Source organism: Lithobates pipiens, unplaced genomic scaffold (genome assembly GCF_037356315.1).
Source record: "Lithobates pipiens isolate NorthernLeopardFrog02 unplaced genomic scaffold, aLitPip1_a1.2 Scaffold_48, whole genome shotgun sequence".
Lineage (NCBI taxonomy): Eukaryota > Metazoa > Chordata > Amphibia > Anura > Ranidae > Lithobates > Lithobates pipiens.
The window spans coordinates 112,285-133,718 of record NW_027507872.1 but is presented as its reverse complement, the minus strand read 5'-3'; the positions used below and the strand labels follow the sequence as shown (position 1 = coordinate 133,718).

Sequence of the window (21,434 nt, the reverse complement as noted above, 5' to 3'; positions counted from 1 at the left end):
CTAGTTTACAGAGTTCTGAAAAGTACCTATTCCCCATATTGGAGAGAATTCTGACACCCCTTCATATTTCGTTGTATGCCTCATTGCCTGCCATCTTTATTCATTAGCGCCAATGTTGGGCTAAAGTGAGTGCAGGCAAATAATCCTGATTCTAGCTGAGCCATAGCCATAAGGTTATAGCTCGAACATTGACTTAATAGTATGGCCTGTGTTGGATCTCTCCAATCCATCATCCTCCACCCTGCAAAATGCTGCAATTGGGAAGCTATAAAATACACTCTTGGCTTTGGCACTGCTAGACCCCCCTTCTTTAGTTCCCTGAAGGGTAGACAGTCTAATCCTAGAGCTCTTACCTTTCCATAATAGCTTACGAAACAGAAAATCAATGTTTTTGTAACCATTTTAACGGAATCCATATAGGTGAATTATGTAAAACATATAATTGGGGGGCCCACATCATTTTTGTGAGGTTTGCTCAGCCCATGACTGATGGGGGTAATTTGGACTATGCTATACTCTTTTGTTTAAATTTCTCCAGGATGGAAGTTAAATTATACTGCAAATAATCTTTCAACCTTGGGTATATCCATATTCCTAGATATTTAAAATACTTCACAACCTTAATTTGTTGGGCCTCCTTCGGTATATTAAAACTGAATTCATCAAGTTGGAATAAGATCGATTTGTCCTAATTAATAGTAAAGCCTGAGAATGGGTCATTAAGGATATCAAAGAATTGTCTGCATCACTAGGAACAACAGTGCGTTGTGCATATATAATGATATCTTTTCGTATAGAAGCTTGGTCCATTGTATAAGGTTATGTCCCATGCCAAACTTATCTAGTACCTCCCACATGCATGTCCTCTGGATTCTGTTGAACGCTTTCGCAGCGTCGAGTGACAGAATAGCCCTCCTCCCCAGGTTGTCTGCTGGTAACTGCATATTTAAGAACAGTCTCCTCAAATTGATCGCTGTAGACCTAGTATGTATAAAACCGGATGGATCAGTCCTTGCATGACTCTACCCAATCTAGCTGCCAGGATCCTGGCCAGAATCTTAGCGTCCAAGTTTAATAACAATATCGGGCGATAAGGATCCTTTGGCTCCGGAATCTTATCCGGCTTTAGTAGCACTATAATACAAGCTTCATTCATAGAATCCGGAAGTTTAAAGGTTTCCCATGCATGGTTAAGTACCTTCAGTAGTTCCGGTAACAGAACATCCCTATAGTATTTATACACTTCTGACGGTAACCTGTCTAAACCTGTGGCTTTAATGTTTGGGGCTTCTAGCACTGCCCATCTTAACTCCTCCAGAGTCAGAGGGGCATTGAGTTCCTTTCTAGCCACACTAGAGAGAGAAGGCAATTTTAAAGGGTCCAAAAAAATCTAAGAATTGCCATAGAATGTTCAATCTTGCTCTGATACAGATCACTATAGAAAGAGAAAAAAAAAAAGTCTTTCATTTTATTTTAATGGTTCGTAATCTCACCCCCTATTTTATGAATGGCAGAAATAAAATACATTTTCTCCTGAGATTTTGCTACTACAGCTAGCATATGACCTGGTCTCTGCCCTCCCAGCCGCGACATCTGAAGAGAAAACAGGCCTTATCAACCTTATCCAATACCAATCGTCTATTTAATTGTGTATCCCTCCAGGCACAGCGGTTGGGAGTGGTAGGGTCCTGTATATATTGAGCTTCCTTTTGCCAAAACTCTGCTGCTAATAAAGATTCACTTTCTAAGTTAAATTTTTTTGGACACTTATTGCCTGCAATAGGACCCCCCTCAAAAAAGACTTCATGGTGTCCCAAACCACCTGGCTTGAAGCAGGGTTCTCATTCATGGAGAAAAAAATCCCCTAAAGCTCGACTCGAATCTCCCTGTGACATTTCCTTTAACCAAAAAGCAGGGACCCACCAATTAAGCTTCATCTTAGGCTTTATTTTATTTAAAGAGACTAAAATGGGGGAATGATCTGACAGGCCCATAGTCAAATATTGTATATCAGACACACCTGGTAATGCTAATTCCGTGTCCAATGTTAGATCTATTCTTGATAGTCTGATACATATTAGAAAAGCAAGAGTAGGTATAAGACAATGGATTTTTAAGTCGCCATATATCCTGTAGACCCAATTCTCTACAATATCTAAGAAAAGGAGTATCCCTTGAGGGCCAGCTGGATATCTATCTCTACTAGGATTGCAAACACTGTTAAAATCTCCCACAATCAAAAGAGGCATCCCTCGATGATCTAACAAGAATTCACCTATCTGGTGAATTACCTCGCCATTATATGGTGGAGGAATATATACAGATCCCAATATAAATTCTATGGAGAATAATTTACACATTAACAAAATGTATCTACCTTGTGGATCCAGCAGCACTTGCCTGCAGGAAAACTGTATTTTAGAAGAGATTATTTTACTTGTACGAGCCAGTTCACACAGGGGTGACCTGGGATCCGACTTCAAGTCGCCCAAGTCTCTCCAAGTCACTTGGTTAAGAAAATCAATAGAAGTTAATGGGGCCATCTTAATGTACACTACTGAAGTCGCTCCGACTTCAGAAAAGGTTCCTTTACGACTTCAATCCGACTTCTAAGCGACTTGCTGTTGTGATTAAAATGGTATTTCTATATACCTGACAAAGACCAGCTAGGTGTAACTAACGCAATTACAATACTCATGAAACCCTTTATACTAATGCTGCAGCATTTGGGAGACAAACATCCTGACAAAGACAATAAGAGACGAATCATGACCAAAGTTCAGGAGTTGTCTAATGTATTGTAGGAGGGGCTGCATTTTATATGCACCCTTATCAGCCAATCATTGTATAGAACATGGGTGTGGTTAATACAGAGGCGTTCATTTCATATCATTTCATATCATTACATATTATTACTCATGTCATCTGCTTCTGAATCACAGTCATGGGATATGTGGCCCAGACATATTGTGACACAATTTCTTTATCTAGACAGCATAGAACGAGACTGCCTATGCAAGCTATATTTCCTTATGTGCATGTTTACAGAAAGACTGCTACAGTCTGCAGATACAGAATCTAAGCACAATCCCATATGAACTTACAAAGATGGAGTCACTCTGGTTCAGCCATATTACTACACTTGCACCCATTGATTTCAATGGAAGTTGCCTCCAAGTTGGATCCCCTGTCTTAACTGAAGCAACTTTCCAGGAAGTAAAAATAATTTTCTAGGCAAACCCCTCCCTCCCACAGAGCTGATTATTATGTGATTGGCCACTGGCAAAGTCCCCTGTCCTGGAGGCAACTTCAAGTTGCCTTGTAAGTTTCCTCAAGTCGCGCTGTGATTCATACTCAAGTTGTGTCCAAGCTGCCTCCTAAAGTCATGCTGGAAGTCGTGTTGCCCCTGTGTGAACCGGCTCTACCTCTAGCATATGTAGAACAGAGTGATAATGAATTGGGTACCTTTTATTTTGCAGTAAATTCAGAGTCCATTCAAGAACTTGGGAGAAGACTCCTGGAAATTGAGTTACCAGGTAGCTCAATCAAATTTTCAAAAGAATATGAAATTTCTGTTCTGTGTTCCTGCTGGAGTTATCCCCTTTTGCTTCCTGTGCAAGGAATGTTGATAAGCAACTAAGCTAATAAAGCAGAACTTTACCCAAGTCCTGTTTACACCATTGGGACTTACACAGTTCCAAGCAACTCATGTCCCAGGAATTATGAAAAAAATGTCCTGAACTAATTTTTACCAATGTCATTGTGACTTGCATAGACTTTTGGCTCCTTTTTTTTGGTGGGAGGAGAGTGGGTACCTAGTTTTGATAGGTACCCGCTCCCACTTCTGCTGGAAACGCCTCCCTTCCTGCCCATAACCTCCTGTCACACATGGAAGGTCCCAGAAAGCTATGGGTCTGGTCACAAAGCACAGCACAACTCGTGCATTTACGGTGGGGCGTCAACTATGAAGTCACATGTAGTCACAGCTGGCTTCCCACCGTAAATCAGGCAACGCTGGAGATTGGGCAAGAACCAGCCTGGGTGAGAACCACACCAAATTTCTGGACAGGTGTATTTTTCTTAAAGTGGATGTAAACCCCATGTCATCCTTTCTAAACTACTGCCATATTGGTTATCGACAAGCATATATATGCCTCCTGCATGTATCCCTACCTGACAAATGTCTCCCCTCTGTTGTGAGAACTGAAAAACTGCAGATTCTGTGGGTGGGTCTGTTGTCTGGAGCTCGGTGGGATGAGTCGTGATGTCAGTAGACTCCCTGCCCACCTCTACACTCCCCTTGTTAATATGCATTTTTTCCTGTGTATTTCTTGCACTGGACTTCTGCTATGATCTCTAACATCCAGTAAAAAAACAGGAAAGTAACCACATGAGTTTAGCATGCCCAATTATGCTGAGGTGGGGAACATCCAATCCTGCAGAGCAGCAGAAGAAAGGAGTGGGAGGGAATTTAAAAATAATGCACGTCTCTTAGGCTAGTGCACGAGATATGTAAATCACCTGTCACTCACAGCAAGGGGGAGGCTTTGACAAAGTTTTTCTCTGTTTGTCAAGATTTATCTCACTGAATAAGAAGAGGATTGCTCAGAGCTGGACTAACTCTGTGTGGCAAGACTGGGCTCAAATGATAGGAAATCTTATACTCTACAGTATGACATTAAAAGAAAAATTTTCAGGTTTACATCCACTTTAAGTCAGCAGCTTACGATATTTATACTGACTGAAAAACCTCTACACTTTGGCAGTAAAAAAAAAGTAAACACTAACCGGGTGGCATTTATGCAACTAAACTGTATAATAGTAATAATGTTTTTTTTCCTCATAAAATATTGTTTTTATATTTAGACCATGCTTGCGCAGTGTGTTTGTTGACATGGTCACTTGTAGTCTTCACTAATGGTGCTTGTGACTTGGTAACAATGCAGTCACAGTGCGCTTCATGATGGAGTATTCTTTTAATGAACATTGCATATTTATAGTAAAAAGAATGAAAATAACTTTGAAATGATACTAACATGTTAAACTATATGGGATTTTAGTTATTGGTTTTAAAACCAATATACATTTTTATCTGAAAATTATTTTCTAAATATGTAGTTTATTCTAGTGTCTTTTCTGCTGGTTTTATTAAAGATTTTCCTGCCTATTTCAATCTTGTAGAAGTACAGATGGAGCAAAAACTGACATTGAGTATGACTACGAGACAATAAAGAATATAGACTGCTATGGAGCAGACTTCTGTGTGAAGGTGAAGGATGGAATGCGTTGCTGGAATATGAGTGTGCAATGGTGGCTGGCACAGTACATCTATAAGAATTCACCCATCAAATCTTTTGTTTTTGGGTAAGTGTAATGTTCCCAGGTGACTGTTAAATTCTGATTCGGCCCTTACACAAAAATATCAAGATACACTTCTTTATTGAGCCCCCTCGCCCACCCTAAAAATGCATTCAGTATAAAATAAAATACAAAGACTAAGGAGAGAACTTACTTAATATTTTTTTTTTTTATTCATTTATATAATAATTTAACACCAAGAACATAGCAATAACAGAAATGACAGTATAAAAAAATATGAAAAATGCTTTCTTCACAACATAAATGCTACAATATTCTAAATTGTATCAGATAACAATACTATTTCCTCAGCAACCCAAACCCTCCCACCCTCTTCCTAACTTCCCCTCATCTTCCTAACTTCCCCCCATCCCTGCACCCTATGAGTGTGTACTTATATCCACTAATTATACGAAAAAATAAAAAAGTATAATTTACAAAAGAAGGGGGGAAAAAAAAGGAACGAACAAAAGAAAAAAAGGAAGAAAAACGGGGAAAAATATAAATATGTCCCAATCCCCCCTTAAGGGGGATACCCGCCCTCATATAGCCAGGATTTCCACATTCTGATAAATTTCCCATAATTACCCTGTCGAGTATATATCACTCTCTCATTTCCCACTACTAAAATGACTGTATCGACCCAACTCTGCAGCAGCGGTGGGGGGGTATGTGCCTGCCATTTCTGTGTAATCATTTTTCTTGCCTGGAAAAGGCATCTCAAAACTGGCTCCAGAATTTCTTTCGGAGCTCTGCCCCTCTCCACACTTCCCAATAAGCAGATCTTAGCCGTTGGTTCCAGGGTGGCGTTACAGATTTTATTTATACTGTCTACTACTTCAATCCAATACTTAAATAGCTTTGGGCATCTCCATATCATGTGGATGAAATCCCCTGATGCTCCGCATCTAGGGCAAAGATCATCTTGTTTCCATCCAAGACTAAACATTTTTGCTGGAGTGTAGTATACCCTATGGAGCAGAGATAGGTGTGACACCTTCTGTGAGGGAGAGATTGAGACCAACCTTCCTCTTTGCAGGATTTCTCCCCAATCCTCTGTTGTTATTGCCCCTATGTCTCTTTCCCATTTAGCTCTACTCTTAGAGAGTCCTATTCTGCTTATTGTTCTAGCTTCCAAACTAGTACTGTATATATTTTAGAGATTAGGCCTTTAGAGACATCTGAATTAATTATACTGGTTAAAATCTAAAGCTGCGTCTATTCGATTATTTGTGACCTGAACTGGGTCTGGATCGCATGCCTAAGTTGTAACCTAACCACAACTCTCTAGGAAATATAATTGCGCCAAACTTAGTGTAGTATATAAGGTAAATAATATTTAATCTGATAAAATCACACAGCCAATTGTAACCTAACCTAGGTTAGGTTAGAACTGAGGAAACAATGGATATTGTGAAACGCGTCTTCTGATTGGTCGACGTGTCACTTCCGGTATACAGAGCTTGCGCTCCACGCTGAAACGCACTTCCGGTTCCGGTACTCGGACCCTCTGGACGCTAGAAGGCACTGATGCTGCCTATTGCCATCATCTGGACATCCACGAGGCGGCGTTTTCTACAAAACCAAGACTGCTACACTGAAGCCTCTACTGCTGAACATCTTTAATGGCCGTTTCAGCTATTCATCATCTTCGCTCCTCCGGATAAGAAGTGGCTGATTCCCCCCCCCCCCCCCCCCCCCGTTACATTTTATGCCTGACTACAATGTCATTTTGTGAGGAGCCAATTGGCTGTGTGATTTTATCAGATTAAATATTATTTACCTTATATACTACACTTAGTTTGGCGCAATTATATTTCCTAGAGAGTTGTGCTTCTCCTCTCAAGACAGTTGCTGCCACTGGTTAGGATTTTAAACTTTTATGGACCATACCTAAGGAACTCTGTGGACACTATTTGTGCTTTTTTGTGCATGTGTACATGTATATATGTGCATGTGTGTATATATACACATTTATATATCTTATTTCCCTGGATCCCATTTTCTCTCTCCCCCCCCCCCCCCCCCCCCGTTTTTTATTATAGAGGTTTTTGGACGGTGATTGATTTTTGCGCCATCTTATTAACATTTCTTAGCAAAATACAGCATGGAGATGTGTTTGCTTTGAATATTAAAAATTGATTAAACTGTATTTTTGGTTTGTGGTGCTCAGATGCAGTTATGTTCAGCTATAAGGAAGAAAAATATGCTTGCCTTACCCCCAGACTTCTGCCCCATGATGCCCTCACAAGCCTGAAAAATATCCTGGAAATATTGAGGATTCCATGAGTCACAAAAAGATGCTCCAGCACTGCTCTTGGGTATCTTCTTGTGAAATTTTGGATCCTCAGTTTTTGTTCTCGCTGGCAGGTCCCCCCTCACCCATGCACCACAACCAGTATGTAAGATGATTATCTTTCTCTTTTTTTCTTTTTCGATTTTTTTTCTCCATTTATTTAGATAGGGGTTGTAAATATTTTATGACGCCTTTAGTATTTCTGCAATATTATAAAACATCCATGTCTTTGATAGACTGTAGATCTGATTTAGGACTAGATCACACCATGAATAATACAGGAACACATTGTGGGTTCCTCTTCAATTAACGCACGATCAGGGTGCAGTGCAGTGTCTTTCCATTCATTTGAATAGGCTGAAATTGTGCAAATGTAATGCATGCGCTACTTAAATAAACACATAGAAACATTGTTGCCAACATTCCCCATAACAATTTAGGGACTCCATTTTTTTTTTTTTTTTTTTTTGCCTGTAGACGGAGTATTATTTGCATTAGGGATGGGGCATTTGTTTGAAGGCGTGGTCTAGCAGGGTTTAAAAATGTAGCATGCAGAGTGAAAAATGGGCATGATTTCAATTATGCTAAACAATGGGTGTGGCTTAAATGGGGTGTGGTTAGAGTATGAGATGACTTACACAGTGGAGAATGTGGTAAGGCTCCAGATGACGTCTTAAACATGAAACACATATGGTGTGGCCATAGGACGCACTCTTTCGCTCAGAGCTGCGGAAATCAGCGGCAACTGTAATAACACTGCATGCTAAACACATTGGCAAATGAGAGTACATTTCTTAATCTAATAAATTGTAGTTTTAAAATGATACTGCACTATGGATACTCCTCTTTTCCATATGGATTAACCGGATGAGGTGGCTATCACACGCTGAAATACGAAGATCCCAGGCAAACACCACATAGCGACACAGGGGCTTACACTGTGAAGGCGCAACTGCCCCTGTAGGGGTAAGGCATCTGGTGAGTGCAAAATCACTACTTGCACGAAAAAGCGCACTGGCACCTTCTTTCAGCAAATTAAGGATCAGTTACAGCACCTGTCATATAATGCACGAGTCACTTTCCTCACATTTATGGACTACAAATATATTTTTTAAGCTCATTTAATTTACACATCTAATTTATTTATTTTTACTAAATCTCATATACTAATATAACATATATAATTTTTTTTTTCTTTTATGAATTTTTGGCACTTGGCACTTTGAGGTTTGTTTACAGCACACTTGAGTTGGGCAACAAAACTAAGGTTATTTTTCATGTTTATACATTTTTTTTTATTGAAAGTTTATAACTATTCCATAGGTTTTTGTTATCAGAGTAGGCTCATTTAAGTATTTTTTGGTCTGATATCCAAAAACCCACCAGGGGGTCTAATACACATAACACATTTTACATAAAGTACACACTTTGGAAAAACATAAAAGGCACAGAGAAGTCACGAGGGTTATCTATACTTGTAAAAGATCACACATAACACAGTTCTACCAACCCCCGACAGAGGGTCCAACACAGCACTTTGGTTTTAAGTACGAAAAAAATATTGTTATTTTTTGCAATTTAATCTAATTTAAGGACGTTATACCCAGATAGAGGAATTTGGTCAGTACACTCTTCTTTTTAATTTACTAAAGGGTAGCGCCATTTTTTACTTCCTCTTCCCTTTTTCCATATTTTATAAATTATTTATCACTGAAAGTTTATAACTGTTTCATAGGTCTCTGTCATCAGAGCTTGCTTGGCTCATTTAGGTAATTTTTGGTTTGACATTCAAAAATCCACCAGGGAGTCTAAACACATTTTTACACAAAGTACAACTTCTGAAAAACAAAAAAGGCACTGAGAAGTCACGAGAGTAATTCATATTTCAAGAGGATCATATAGAACACAGTTCCATTAACACTCGACAGAGGGTCTAACACAGCACTTTGGTTTATAGAATAAAAAAATCGTTTTTATAATTTTTATTTTTGCAATTTAATCTAATTTAAGGACAGTATACCTAGATAGAGGAATTTGGTCAGCACACTATTCATTTCTTACTAGAGGGCAGCGCCATTTCTACTCTCTTTTTTTCAATATATATAGGGAAAGAAAAAAGTGTGATGGAGAGAGAAAGAAATAAAGGGAGAAAAAGGGATGGAGGGGAGAGAAAAAGAAAGTGGGGTGGAGAGTGAAAGCAAGAAGGAAAGGAAAAAACAATGAAAGAGGGACAGAGAGATAAAAAAGAGGGATGGAAGGAAAGAGAAAAGAAAGGTGGAGGGAGGCAGAGAGATCCAAAAAAAGAGGGATGGAGGAAGAAAAAGGAGAGAAGGAAAGAGGGATGGAGGGAGATAAAAAAGAAAGAGGGATGGAGGGAGATCGAGAAAAAGAGGGATAGAAAAAGAAGAAAAAAATAGGGGGAGGGGGAGAGAGATTTTTCTTTAGAAAGCCAGAGCAAGAAAAAAAAGAAGAGAAAATAGACTGGTGCTACACTTATTTCTTGACAGATTACAGTAATGTTCATAGCACTGTTATTCCTCGCCTGAATCAGTAACATCTGTAGCGAGGCTCAACAGCAGCTCCATGCACACAGCGATAATGGAGCCAATGCACCCATTGGCTGCGACAAGAAACCTGGAAAGAGCACCCATTGGCTGGGACATGTTGCAGCCTCCTGCTACCTCCTCAGCCAGGAGCTGACTCAAGTTGTCTGCTACATTCTTTCCTCTCCCTCCATCGTTCAGTCCCAACTACCAGCCTACCCACCTCACTGTGTGAGTGGCCAGGGATGACACCGGGTGATGGTGAAGCAGTGTAACATTTTTTTGAAGGATCAGATCCACCCCTGCCCAGGACGAAACCTATTTTCAAGAATTTTGGCCGGGACATGGGTCTGAATTCCATGAATGTCCCAGCCAAATCGAAACTGTTGGCAACTATGCATTGGGGTGTCATTGCCTTAAAATTGACACCTACAGATTGCAACTGCAGTGCCTTTTGAATGCGGTGCAGGAAACGTGCACAGCAAATTTTCCACGTTCTGGGTGAATGGGCCTATACTGCATATCTGTGTTGTGCTTTCACCTAAGCTTAGTTATCATGTTTTGCTACACAGCTGTATTCCTGTATCGATAGCCAGGAATTCTTCTGATTATATGATTATGCTAAAAATGTTTTTAACATCAATTAAAATTGTTAGAATTGAACAGTACAGGGCACAGGCTTGATATTCATAGGCATGAAGTTATAGGCTGGTAGTATCAGGTTATTGGACTTCCCTTGGTGTCCCCCCTATAACCCAACCCACTTTATGAGTCTACAGCTTTTGTTAGTGTCCCAAAATGATGGACCTCTTCTACCATACAGAGAAAAAACTATTTGAACAAACAATTCTCTGCCTCAAAGTGGTTGTTAAGCCACAATAACCTGTGTACACCATCAGCACTGCCTCCTATTACAGTGCCCCCATTGTGTTTGAAAAATAAATGCTGCAAATACTTAATTTCACAGTTGAGATTGCGATCACACGACTATCCAGCTTTCTCCTTTCCTCCTCTGAGAGATGCAATGGGCGAAGCTGAGATTCCCCTGCTGACGTCAATCTGGAGAGGAGGAGAGAGCTGGCTGGTCATGTCATCGCAATCTCGGCTATGAAATGAGGTATATGCAGCATTTGTATTTATAAATCACTCGCAGAGGGGGGGCACCGCAGTAGCCGGAGGCAAGCAGGTTAATGTTATAAGAGCAGTAGGAGGGGGAGGGGTGGCACTGCCACAAGCAGAGAGGATAGGGAGGAGGAGGGAGGACGACACGAGCAGAGAGGAGACAGATAGCAAGCTGCAGGGTAAACCGATCAGTGTCAGGGCTTAGCAGCCATCATACATAGTGGTCAGTTTACAGAAAGGAGGGGAGTAATTGACAGTATCAGCCAGGTTTTTTTTACAGGGGACCAAATGACACAGGACATGCACTGTGTCATATAACATGCGTTAAAAGAGCAGGCTCTTTTTTTTTTTTTTTGTTTGGTTAACAAACACCTTAAGCCACTTCTCACTGCCACTTCAGACCTGGCTGTCAGGGGTTGGACAAGTTATCTCTCCTCACAGACCAAGTGTTAAAAATAAAGCCACTGCACACTGGAAGGATCACTGGTGTCCACGTTTATTAGAAAGGGTATCCACAACCTTGACATTGACAGTCCTCTTCTAGGAGTGCCCCTCAAACACACTTCAGCCATACAGCTTAGTCGTATGCACTGTACACACAACCGTTTTTTCCGTCGGAATAAACTCTGAAGGTTTTACCAACAGAATTCCACTGAAACTCTCTTGCGTACACACGATCACACCAAAGTCCAATCGCCAAGAACGCGGTGACGTACAGCAGGTACGACGGGACTAGATAAAGAAACTTCAATAACTACTGCGCCACGCATTTGGCTCCTGCTAATCTTGTGTTGGTAGAAGTTTGGTTAGAGATTCGCGCTTTTCTGACCCCTGCTTTTTCAGATCATTTTACTGCTGTTCAGTTTGTGCTTGTGGGTTTGTATCTGGGTTTCAGTGCATGCGGTCAGTTCATATCTGCTTTTCAGTGCGTTCTTGTCTGCTTGTTTGCTGATTTTCAGCTCGCTCTTCACAGGCCTTGCTGTTCTTCGTGCGTTCTGTTAAGTTCGTTCTGACCAGCCGACCATTTTGAAACCATGTTGCGGGTACATGCTCGTCGTACAGGTCATACAGGTCGTGCTGTGTGGGGGCTTGGTATTGGGGTTTATACTTTGACCCAAGCACAGTCCATGAACAGGGCGAGGAGGAGTTTGTGGACCAAGAATCGGTTACTCCAGCGTGACCAATTCTCGCACATGCCTCTGCTTCGTGAGATCCAGGAGAATAATCCTGATGATTTTAGGAACTTTCTCCAGATGACAGACCCATTTTTCACCATCTGTTGGCATTGCTCACCCCTTATATTATGAAGCAGGACGCCTGCATGTGACAAGCCATCACTCCGGAGCAGAGGCTGGTCGCCACCTTGCGGTACTTGGCGACTGGGAGAAGTTAGCAGGACCCCAAGTTCTCAACAGGCATCTCCCCCCAGGTTCTGGGGATCATTATCCCAGAGACCTGTTCTGCCATCATTCAGGTCCTGCAGAAGGACTATATTAGGTTAAGTTTTATCCTTTAACATCACATTCTTTGTATTTAATGTTTGCTAATGTATTGTATTTATATAATGCCCCCTTTATCCTCATGCATGCTGGAAGCTTTTGATGCTCTTTTTTGGCCTACATGCATATTTGCCTTCACTTACCTCCCCAGCATGCTATCCTGGGTCCATATACACCTATAGCCTAGTCCCTTAACAATTTATTTTGTCAGCTCCATTGTACTGCTTTACCCAATAGACTCCCTAAAATGTGCACAAATTAAATGTGTGTCCTTAAATTCAGGCAGCGTGCCAGAGGCTTTTTTTGGCTCCCAAAGTCACCTCAAACCCACCCCCCCCCCTAAATTTTTTACAGTGGGGGAGGAATATAAGTGGACCTTCCATTTTTGTCTTGAAATATGCCTTTTTTTCTGTTTTGACTCCACAGTTCCCTTCAACGCCACAGGAATGGCAGACTGTGGCCTCACATTTTGCCAACTGTTGGGATTTTCCCAACTGTGGAGGGCTATAGATGGAAAGCACATCTACATCGTGCCACCACCCCATTCGGGGTCTTACTATTAAAACTAGAAGGGGTTTAATAGTCTAGTGTTAATGGCGGTGGTGTCGGCATAATATGATTTCCTCTGTGTGGAGAATGGCCGGATGGAGGAGTCTTTGCCCAGACGGAGTTTTACCAATGTTTCCAGACTGGTGGCCTGGCATTGCCACCTGATGCGGACAGTGTGGAAGGACTCCCCTTTGTCTTTCTTGCTGATGAAGCATTTGGTCTGGGCGAGCAACTGATGAGGCCATTCCCCCAAAGGACCCTCACCCCAGAGAGGAGGGTTTTTAACTATCGGCTGGCTAGAGTGAAAAGGGTTGTTGAGAATACCTTTGGGATAATGACCAGCCAGTTCTGCCTGTTTCTGACAGCAATCCATATAGCGGACTACAAAATCAACCATATCATCCTATCCTGCTGCATATTGCAATTTTTTTAAGGAAAAATATCCAAAATTATATTGCCTCAGTTGGGCCGGAGGCCGGACTTTCTATTAATCCCCTGACAGACCTGGATTTTGGCTGTACTGGCTTGGCCCCCCAAAGCGCCTGTGAAGTTCGGCAGAAATATGTAAATTATTTTATAGGTAGGGGGGCCATTGCTATGCCAGACAATGTCTAAAAAAAATATGATCTGATAAAATTAAATTTTTTCTTTATTGCTTGTTTGTTTTTGGCTGTCTCCTAGGTTCCCCTAGTGCACTTGTAGTGCCAATTGGATTTTCCTTTAGTAAATAAGCCCCATTGTCATTGTAAACACAAAATGACTTTAAAAAAAAATGGTATTGACCATTGAAATAAGCCACACATTGTTGATGAGCAAAGTTTTTACTCTCTGCACGTTCACACATGTGCGTTTTTAAAATTTTGGGTAAAAAAAAAAAAAAAATGTTTTTGTATTTTTCAATTTTTTTTACATTTTTATTTTTATTTTTTTGTTCAAAATAGGCATGTTTATTAACATTTAACATTCAAAACTCTGGAACTTACAAAGTTTAACGTAGAAAACCATAAGGCAATATCAGAATATTATAGTATGTCCTAAATGTCTGGATATTGCGTTTATCAGATGGGCTGATGTCACCCCTGTAAAAGCCAAATTTTGAAGATGCACACAATTTGGGATTCAAAATGGGTATTTCCCTCCTATGCCTAATGTCAATATGTGCTATCTGTCATCATGGGGGATGAATGGTCGTGTTTTGGGGGTGCAACCCCTTCCTCTAACCTACTTAATTTGCACCCACAAAACGTGTACATTGAAATCCCCTGATAGCAGATAGCACATGTTGACACACTGTGTGCATCTTCAAAATTTGGCTTTTACTACCGTATTTATCGGCGTATAACACGCACTTTTTCCCCCTTAAAATCGGGGGAAAGTCGTGGGTGCATGTTATACGCCGATCCCCACTGTCTGTGAGGCTAAAATACTGAGCGCCGCCGAAAAAGACCGAGCGGCGCCAAAAAAGACCAAGCCGCCTGCTCGGCTCCGCTCGTAGTCCCGCCTCCCTGCTTTTTCTGGAGCGAGCGCTGCCGAAAAAGACCGAGCCGACTCTACTGTGTATTCGGCTTGGCTCGGCTCGCAGTCCCACCCAGTATGGGCGGGACTGCAAGCCAAGCCGAGTACACAGTAGAGTCGGCTCAGTCTTTTTCGGCAGCGCTCGCTCCAGAAACAGCAGGGAGGCGGGACTACGAGCGGAGCTGAGCAGACGGCTCGGTCTTTTTCGGCGCCGCTCGGTCTGTCTCGGCGGCGGGATATTTAAACATGGGCAAGGCTGCAAACGGCGCTGGGCAAGCTGGAAATTACACTGGCAAGCTGCAAATGACACTCTGCAAGGCTGCAAACAGCGGTGGGCAAGCTGCAAATGACACTGATCATTCTGCAATTATGGACAAGGCTGCAGATGCACACTGATAAGGCTGCATTGACGGGCATTTAAATGCAAGTTTTTTTTCCCTTAAACTTCCCTCCTAAAACATTTTTCCTTAAAATTCCCTCCTAAACTTGGGGTGCATGTTATACGCCGGTGCGTGTTATACCCCGATAAATACGGTAATTACAAAAAAAATTGGTTTAGCACAATAATGAAAATGTTTGCATTTTCAAGAACTTTTAAATTCTCGCCAATACATCAATCATGTTCTTCATTTGTTGTTCAAGCAAATTTAGTTTATTTCTTATTATGTTAATTTCACGATTCCATGTCATGATGTCCTGGATTAGCAGCTGTGCACTTGTGAATTTTGGAGCTTGCTCTTCCACAACCAAAAAATCACCTAAAATTTTTTGGGAAAAACATGTATTATAAATATGCAGGCTTACATATATGACATGAAGCTGTGGTGTCAGACACTCACCTGTTGTGGTGACAAGTTCAACCACTTCCTCCACCTCTCCTTCCTCCATATCCCCGGGTGTGTTGTTTTTTTGGGGAGTTCCCCTTCTTTGTCAGGTGGGGGGGGGTTCCTGATGTCCTCTGACAGGTGCCCTCCAAGTCTTTGGTCCCCTATGAGAATGAAACAAAAGCACACAGATATTTAGGCATGACCAAATGTATTTAATCTGTATCTGCCCAAAACATCATATTAAATGAGCGAACAATGTTTCCTACGACCAATTACTGTGCCCACTAACCTGCAACTTGCCATCAGCGCAGCCTATCAGTGGCCACCAGTGCAGCCTATCAGTGCCCACCATCAGCGCATATCAATGAAGGAGAAAAATGCTGTATAGCTAGGATTAATAGCAGTTATTGTACTGTAATATAGCCTACTATAGCCTAGCAAGTGAAACAGTATTTTGCTGGTACTGCCTCTGCTTTGTACTGTACTTTTTTTTTTTTCTTCTACCATTTAAAATATTATTGCTATGATGTCTCTCCATAGTAGGGCTAAACCTAATCGATTCCCATCTAGTCCTCTGGGCCATTTTGTTGAGGTGCAGGAGGCTGGGGATCAGGTAGATCTTCCCAAATATTGGAAGATGGCTATCTTTCCTCTTCGGAGGATCCTAACGGATCCTAACAGGGAGGGAGTAGCCGCACAAGTCAGGTGTTTGTCTACTCCCTTACTTAACCCTTGTTGCCTGCAACACAGGCTCTTGAGGTATCTACCTCTAATAAGGTCCATTTGAAACCTCCCCCACCTGGTGATGTTTTTCCCTATTCATGCATAGCTATGTATTCTGAATGGGAACATTTCTATGAAGAAATGGGGGATTCCAGCTATTAATGCTGCAATCACCTCAGTGAGCAGTGTCTCACATGTCCAGTGGATAATACGCTGATGTTAAAGGATCCAGCAAGTTAAGGGGGACCCTGTTCACGGCTGGCTTGCTCCCAGGTTTCCCGGTGGTCAGATTGCGGCCGTGATCGTCCCGCGCGGCGGCCGCGTTTAGGCAAGTCCCCGGCTTCGGCCTACTTGCGGAGGTCTGCGGCCATCTTGGGACACCCTTCCTTCGAGCTATCGCTGGGCCTTCGGACTCTGCCTTTCTCCTGTCCCTCCTGGGCTTCCTCTGCTTACAGACTGAGCAGAGAGGGGAACACTCTGTCAGTTCTTTGCCCTCAGGATGGTCCATGGCTCCGGCCTGTGCACAGAGGCCGTCGGCCATCTTGGTACACCCGACCCTCAGGCTAGCAGCAGGCCCTGTCCCTGGGATTTCCTCCACACTCTTCCTGATTTACCCTGATGGGCTTCAAGTGCTGCACCTGTGCTTAAGATCATGTCCCCCCCAAAGAGCCAAAATCAGCAAAACTGGCACAATTCCGCCGGACTGGGGTAGAGGAGGCGGGGGAGGATGGCGGTGCTGAGCGGAGGGGAGCGGGGACAGGGAGACATGGATAGACTTCTGGAAGCAATCACGCTGTGCAGGACATCCCTTACTGCCCAGATCGAGGGGGTCAAGATGGATGCGTCTCTGATTAGACAGGACTTCCAGAAAATCCGCAAACGGGTCACAGACGGAAACCTGCATCAGTACGGTGGAAGATATCCTGCCACCATTACAGAGTGGATCTGAACGCATGCAGAAGCAGATTAACCAGCTGCTTGCCAAGCAAGATGACATGGAAAATCGCCTGAGGAGGTGCAACCTCCGTTTCATCGCTCTCCTGGAGGGAGCGGAGGGTAAAGACCCAACGGTATTCCTGGAACAACTACTGGTGACCACGTGCGGTGGAGAGGGCTCATAGGATGCCCCCTAGGCCTCCTTAGGGGGCCCCCCCTCGCATCTTTATCACAAAACTTTTAAACTACAGAGACTGGCGAGAGAGAGGGGTAACATCCCAGTAGGAAACATCAAGGTGGCAATATTTCCTGACTTCTTGGCCGAAATACAGAAACGTCGACAGAGCTTTATGGAGGCCAAGCGCAGACTTCGTGACCATCACCTGAAGTATTCCATGCTCTTCCCTGCACGTCTGAGAGTGGAACATGATGGCCGGGTGTTGTTTTTTGAGGACCCTCGCGAGGTCATCTCTTTGCTGGAGCGTTGGCCTGCCCACGGCAGGGGCGACTGACCGCACTCTGGGTGAGTCACATGGCGAGATCCTTTTTCCTCATGTTTCCGTCATTATTTTGTCTATCTTAACTACTGCTGCCACATTGCCATCTTCACCTGTATCGCACCTCTGTGCCTTCACTTCGGAATATCTTATCGGCCTGGAGAGACAGGTGGAACCCTATACCTCTGCTGACCCCACCGCTGCAAATTCTCTTCTCTTCATTCGTTTGAATACTTGGAGTGGACTTTAGCTATATCATTGCTCCCCTTATGGGAGCCCTTTTTTTTTTTTTACTACTTTTATCCATCACACGGGGCTGTGGAAGTGTGCTGGTCCTACTAGCTGCATGCATAGTGCGGCGAATTTACACCCCAGCAACCACTGGGAACCACTACTATGCAGACGAACTGAGGAATTGGGTTGGGCTGCCTATTTGTCATAATTCGCAGGGGTGCTCAGTTACACCCCATTCTCATGATTTTACGTGGCGGTTGGCTTGGAACCGCTATATGACCCAGTGGCTAAAACTGTTCCCCATCTTCTCCTTATACACAGTCTCCTTTTTTCCCAGATGGAAGTTCACAGTTAAGGGATTATGCCTGCACAAGTTGGGGTGGGTGTAGGGTGGGGAAGGGGTTGTTCATCAGTTGTTTTTGCAATTTCTCACCGTGCATATTGTGTCCTCGGAACCGACAATGGGAAAATGTGCATTGGCTGAAGAGGTGCATCAGAAGGTGTCTAACGTACCTCTGGTCTATTGTATATTGTATTTTCCACTGATCTTGAGTTGCAGCGATGCTTGGCTCCATTAATTCTTAGAGCTTGGCCTTGCCGGAACTACAGACGGAACTGGCACCTGACACTGGCGCCTCCTACCAACTTGCACAGCCATGCGACTATTGCCCACTTTGCACAAATGTGCCTGACCAGGGGCTGCATTGTTGCAGCCTTTTTTCTCTTTTTTTTTTTTTATCCCTCCTATTTTACCCTCTTTTTGTCGCTCTTTTTTCACATGTTTTCAAGAGATGGGACTCTGGGGTGTTAGTTCACAACTGTTGACGGATAATGCCCACACATGTTGGGGCGGGTGTGAGGTGGGGAGGGGAATGTTCTACAGGTATTTTCTCAAAATTTAAGTGCACGAGTGTTATTACAAGAGGAGATTGTAACAGATACATGTCTTGCATATGCTCTATGGCAGGTCCTAATACTACTCATGGTTTTGGTACTGCATGATTCTCTAGCGGGTGATCCTAAAGGGGACATCCTGGAGAGGGGTTATTTTTCCTACGCTATACGATGACATCTATAAAATTCCTAACATGGAATGTGAGGGGCCTGCACGAGAAAATTAAACGCTCGGCAGCCCTTTCATTCCTAAAGAGGCAGAGAGTGCATGTAGTGGCATTGGTAGAGACGCATATAGAAGGGAGGCTTCAGATGGCCCTCTGCCGCCCGTGGATGGGGTGGGCATATCATTCCACTCACATTACTCACGCCAGAGGTGTTTCACTTTTAATAGCCAAATCGGTACACTTCAAGTTATGTGAAGTAATTACCGACCCACAGGGTAGATATGTGTTTCTCCATGCCAAACTATATGGTGAACAGTTTCTCCTCCTGGCTTTCTACATACCTCCCCCATTTAGTATGACTGTGATTATGGAGGGACTCATACCCTTATGACCCGACACCCCGCAATACCAGCGATCTGGATAGGAGACTTTAACACCACCCTGCGACCAGCACTAGATAGATTACAGACTTCACAGGGGGCAGACACGGATACCAGGGAGACAACATTTTCTAAACTGATCTCCACTCTCCATTTAGTAGACACTTTGCGCTATACATTCCCCCTTACAAAGACTTACTCCTGCTTTTCGGCTTCCCACAACTCCATGTCTCGCATTGATTTTATTCTTGTATCTCAAACCCTAACACCGCGGCTGTTAGAAACTGCATTTTGCCCAAGACTGTTATCTGATCACAGCCCATATTGGATCTCATTAAGTATTCCTGTCGGTAAGCCCCCAATGCCTTGGCGCTTGAACCCATTCTGGCTGTCCCTATTGCTGGACAATGATGAGCTCCTAAACCTATGGAAGCTATACTTTGTAGAAAGCGAACAAACTGCCTCTATTTCAGCGGTTTGGTAATCTCTCAAAATATATGCCCGCATGACCCTCGCCTCCCACATAAATGCAATTAAGATGAAATCCACAAATGTCTTTGATAGGGCGGTAGCAGAATTGACCTCCACAGAAAGGGAATATGCCACCAACCCTACCCCAGAGTTAGCAGCCCGACTCAAATTGCAAACCAGAGTGGCAACCCAACTTCAGTTTACGAAGGCCAGGCAAAAGCTGTTCTTCACAAAGCAAAAATTCTTTGAGCATGGGGAAAAGGCGGGTTAGCTGCTGGCATATCTGGTCCACAGTGAAGATAGACCCCCGGTGGTCATCACCCTACATGGACCGGGGGGACAACAGATCACGGATCTGCGTAGTGTAACAGCTGGATTTAGAGACTTCTTTGCAGATCTGTACAAAACGACTACAACAGACCCCACTGACCGGAGAATGGACTTCCTTCGTAGTATCACCCTTCCCCAACTGACGACTGACCAGATTGACCTTCTTAAGGCTCCCCTCACCACAGACGAAATAGCCTCAGCTATTGCCAGTTTTGCCAAATCCAAATCCCTGGGGCTCAGACGGCCTCCCAATTGAGTTTTACTCCCAGTTCGGTGAATTTCTTACTCCAAAGCTACTCATGCTATATAACCACCTTTTCGAGACCTTTTCCTTGCTCTCATCCATGAGAGAGGCAGTAATAGTACTCATTCCCAAACAAGGGAAGGATCCGGGATATCCGGAATCATATCGTCCCATTTTCATGCTCCCAGTAGACATTAAAATCCTTGCTAAGGTACTGTCGCTGAGATTGAACAAAATTATCTTCTCTCTAATACATGTCGACCAGGCGGGATTTATGCCGGGTCGTAATGCATCCGTCAACTTACGCAAGTTATTTATTAACCTGCAAGCCGCGCATAGGGAAGCAGGATCTCGGGTAGTGGTAACCTTAGACACGGCAAAAGCCTTTGACTCCGTGGAGTGGGTGTACTTATGGAAATGGAATGGCCCTAAATTTCTTAAATGGGTGCAACTTTTATACCAATCCCCAACAGCCAGGGTGATGGCGAACGGATGGCCCTCCAAGCAGTTTGACCTCAGCAGAGGCACAAAGCAGGGCTGCCCCCTTTCACTGTTGTTGTATGCCCTGGTAGCTGAGCCGCTGGCCATATCCATCGGATAATCCAGAAATTAGAGGACTAGGCTCCGGTACTCTGAGAAAATCAGTATGTACGCGGACGACACCTTGTACCTGGCTGACCCGGGTCCTTCCTTGCGCGCAGCACTACACACAATTGAACAATTTGAGACCTTCTCTGGTTTAAAAATTAACTGGTGAGAAATCTCATACTACCAATAGACAGTTTACCACCAACCGAGTCACAAGCCATGTTACCTCTCCAGAGAGTTAGTACCATCAAATACCTTGGG

General features: G+C 43.2%; 1 protein-coding gene across 5 annotated transcripts in view; it reads left to right on the top strand.

The window, feature by feature from the left end:
* LOC143957013 (membrane-bound acylglycerophosphatidylinositol O-acyltransferase mboat7-like) overlaps positions 1-21,434 on the top strand; it is a 788,470-nt gene that overhangs the window by 696,617 nt on the left and 70,419 nt on the right. For all 5 annotated transcript variants that reach the window (XM_077467161.1, XM_077467165.1, XM_077467162.1 and 2 more), the window contains one exon: positions 5,182-5,364. In XM_077467161.1, coding sequence (XP_077323287.1) covers positions 5,182-5,364 — 183 coding nt within the window. The remainder of the gene's footprint in view (positions 1-5,181; positions 5,365-21,434) is intronic.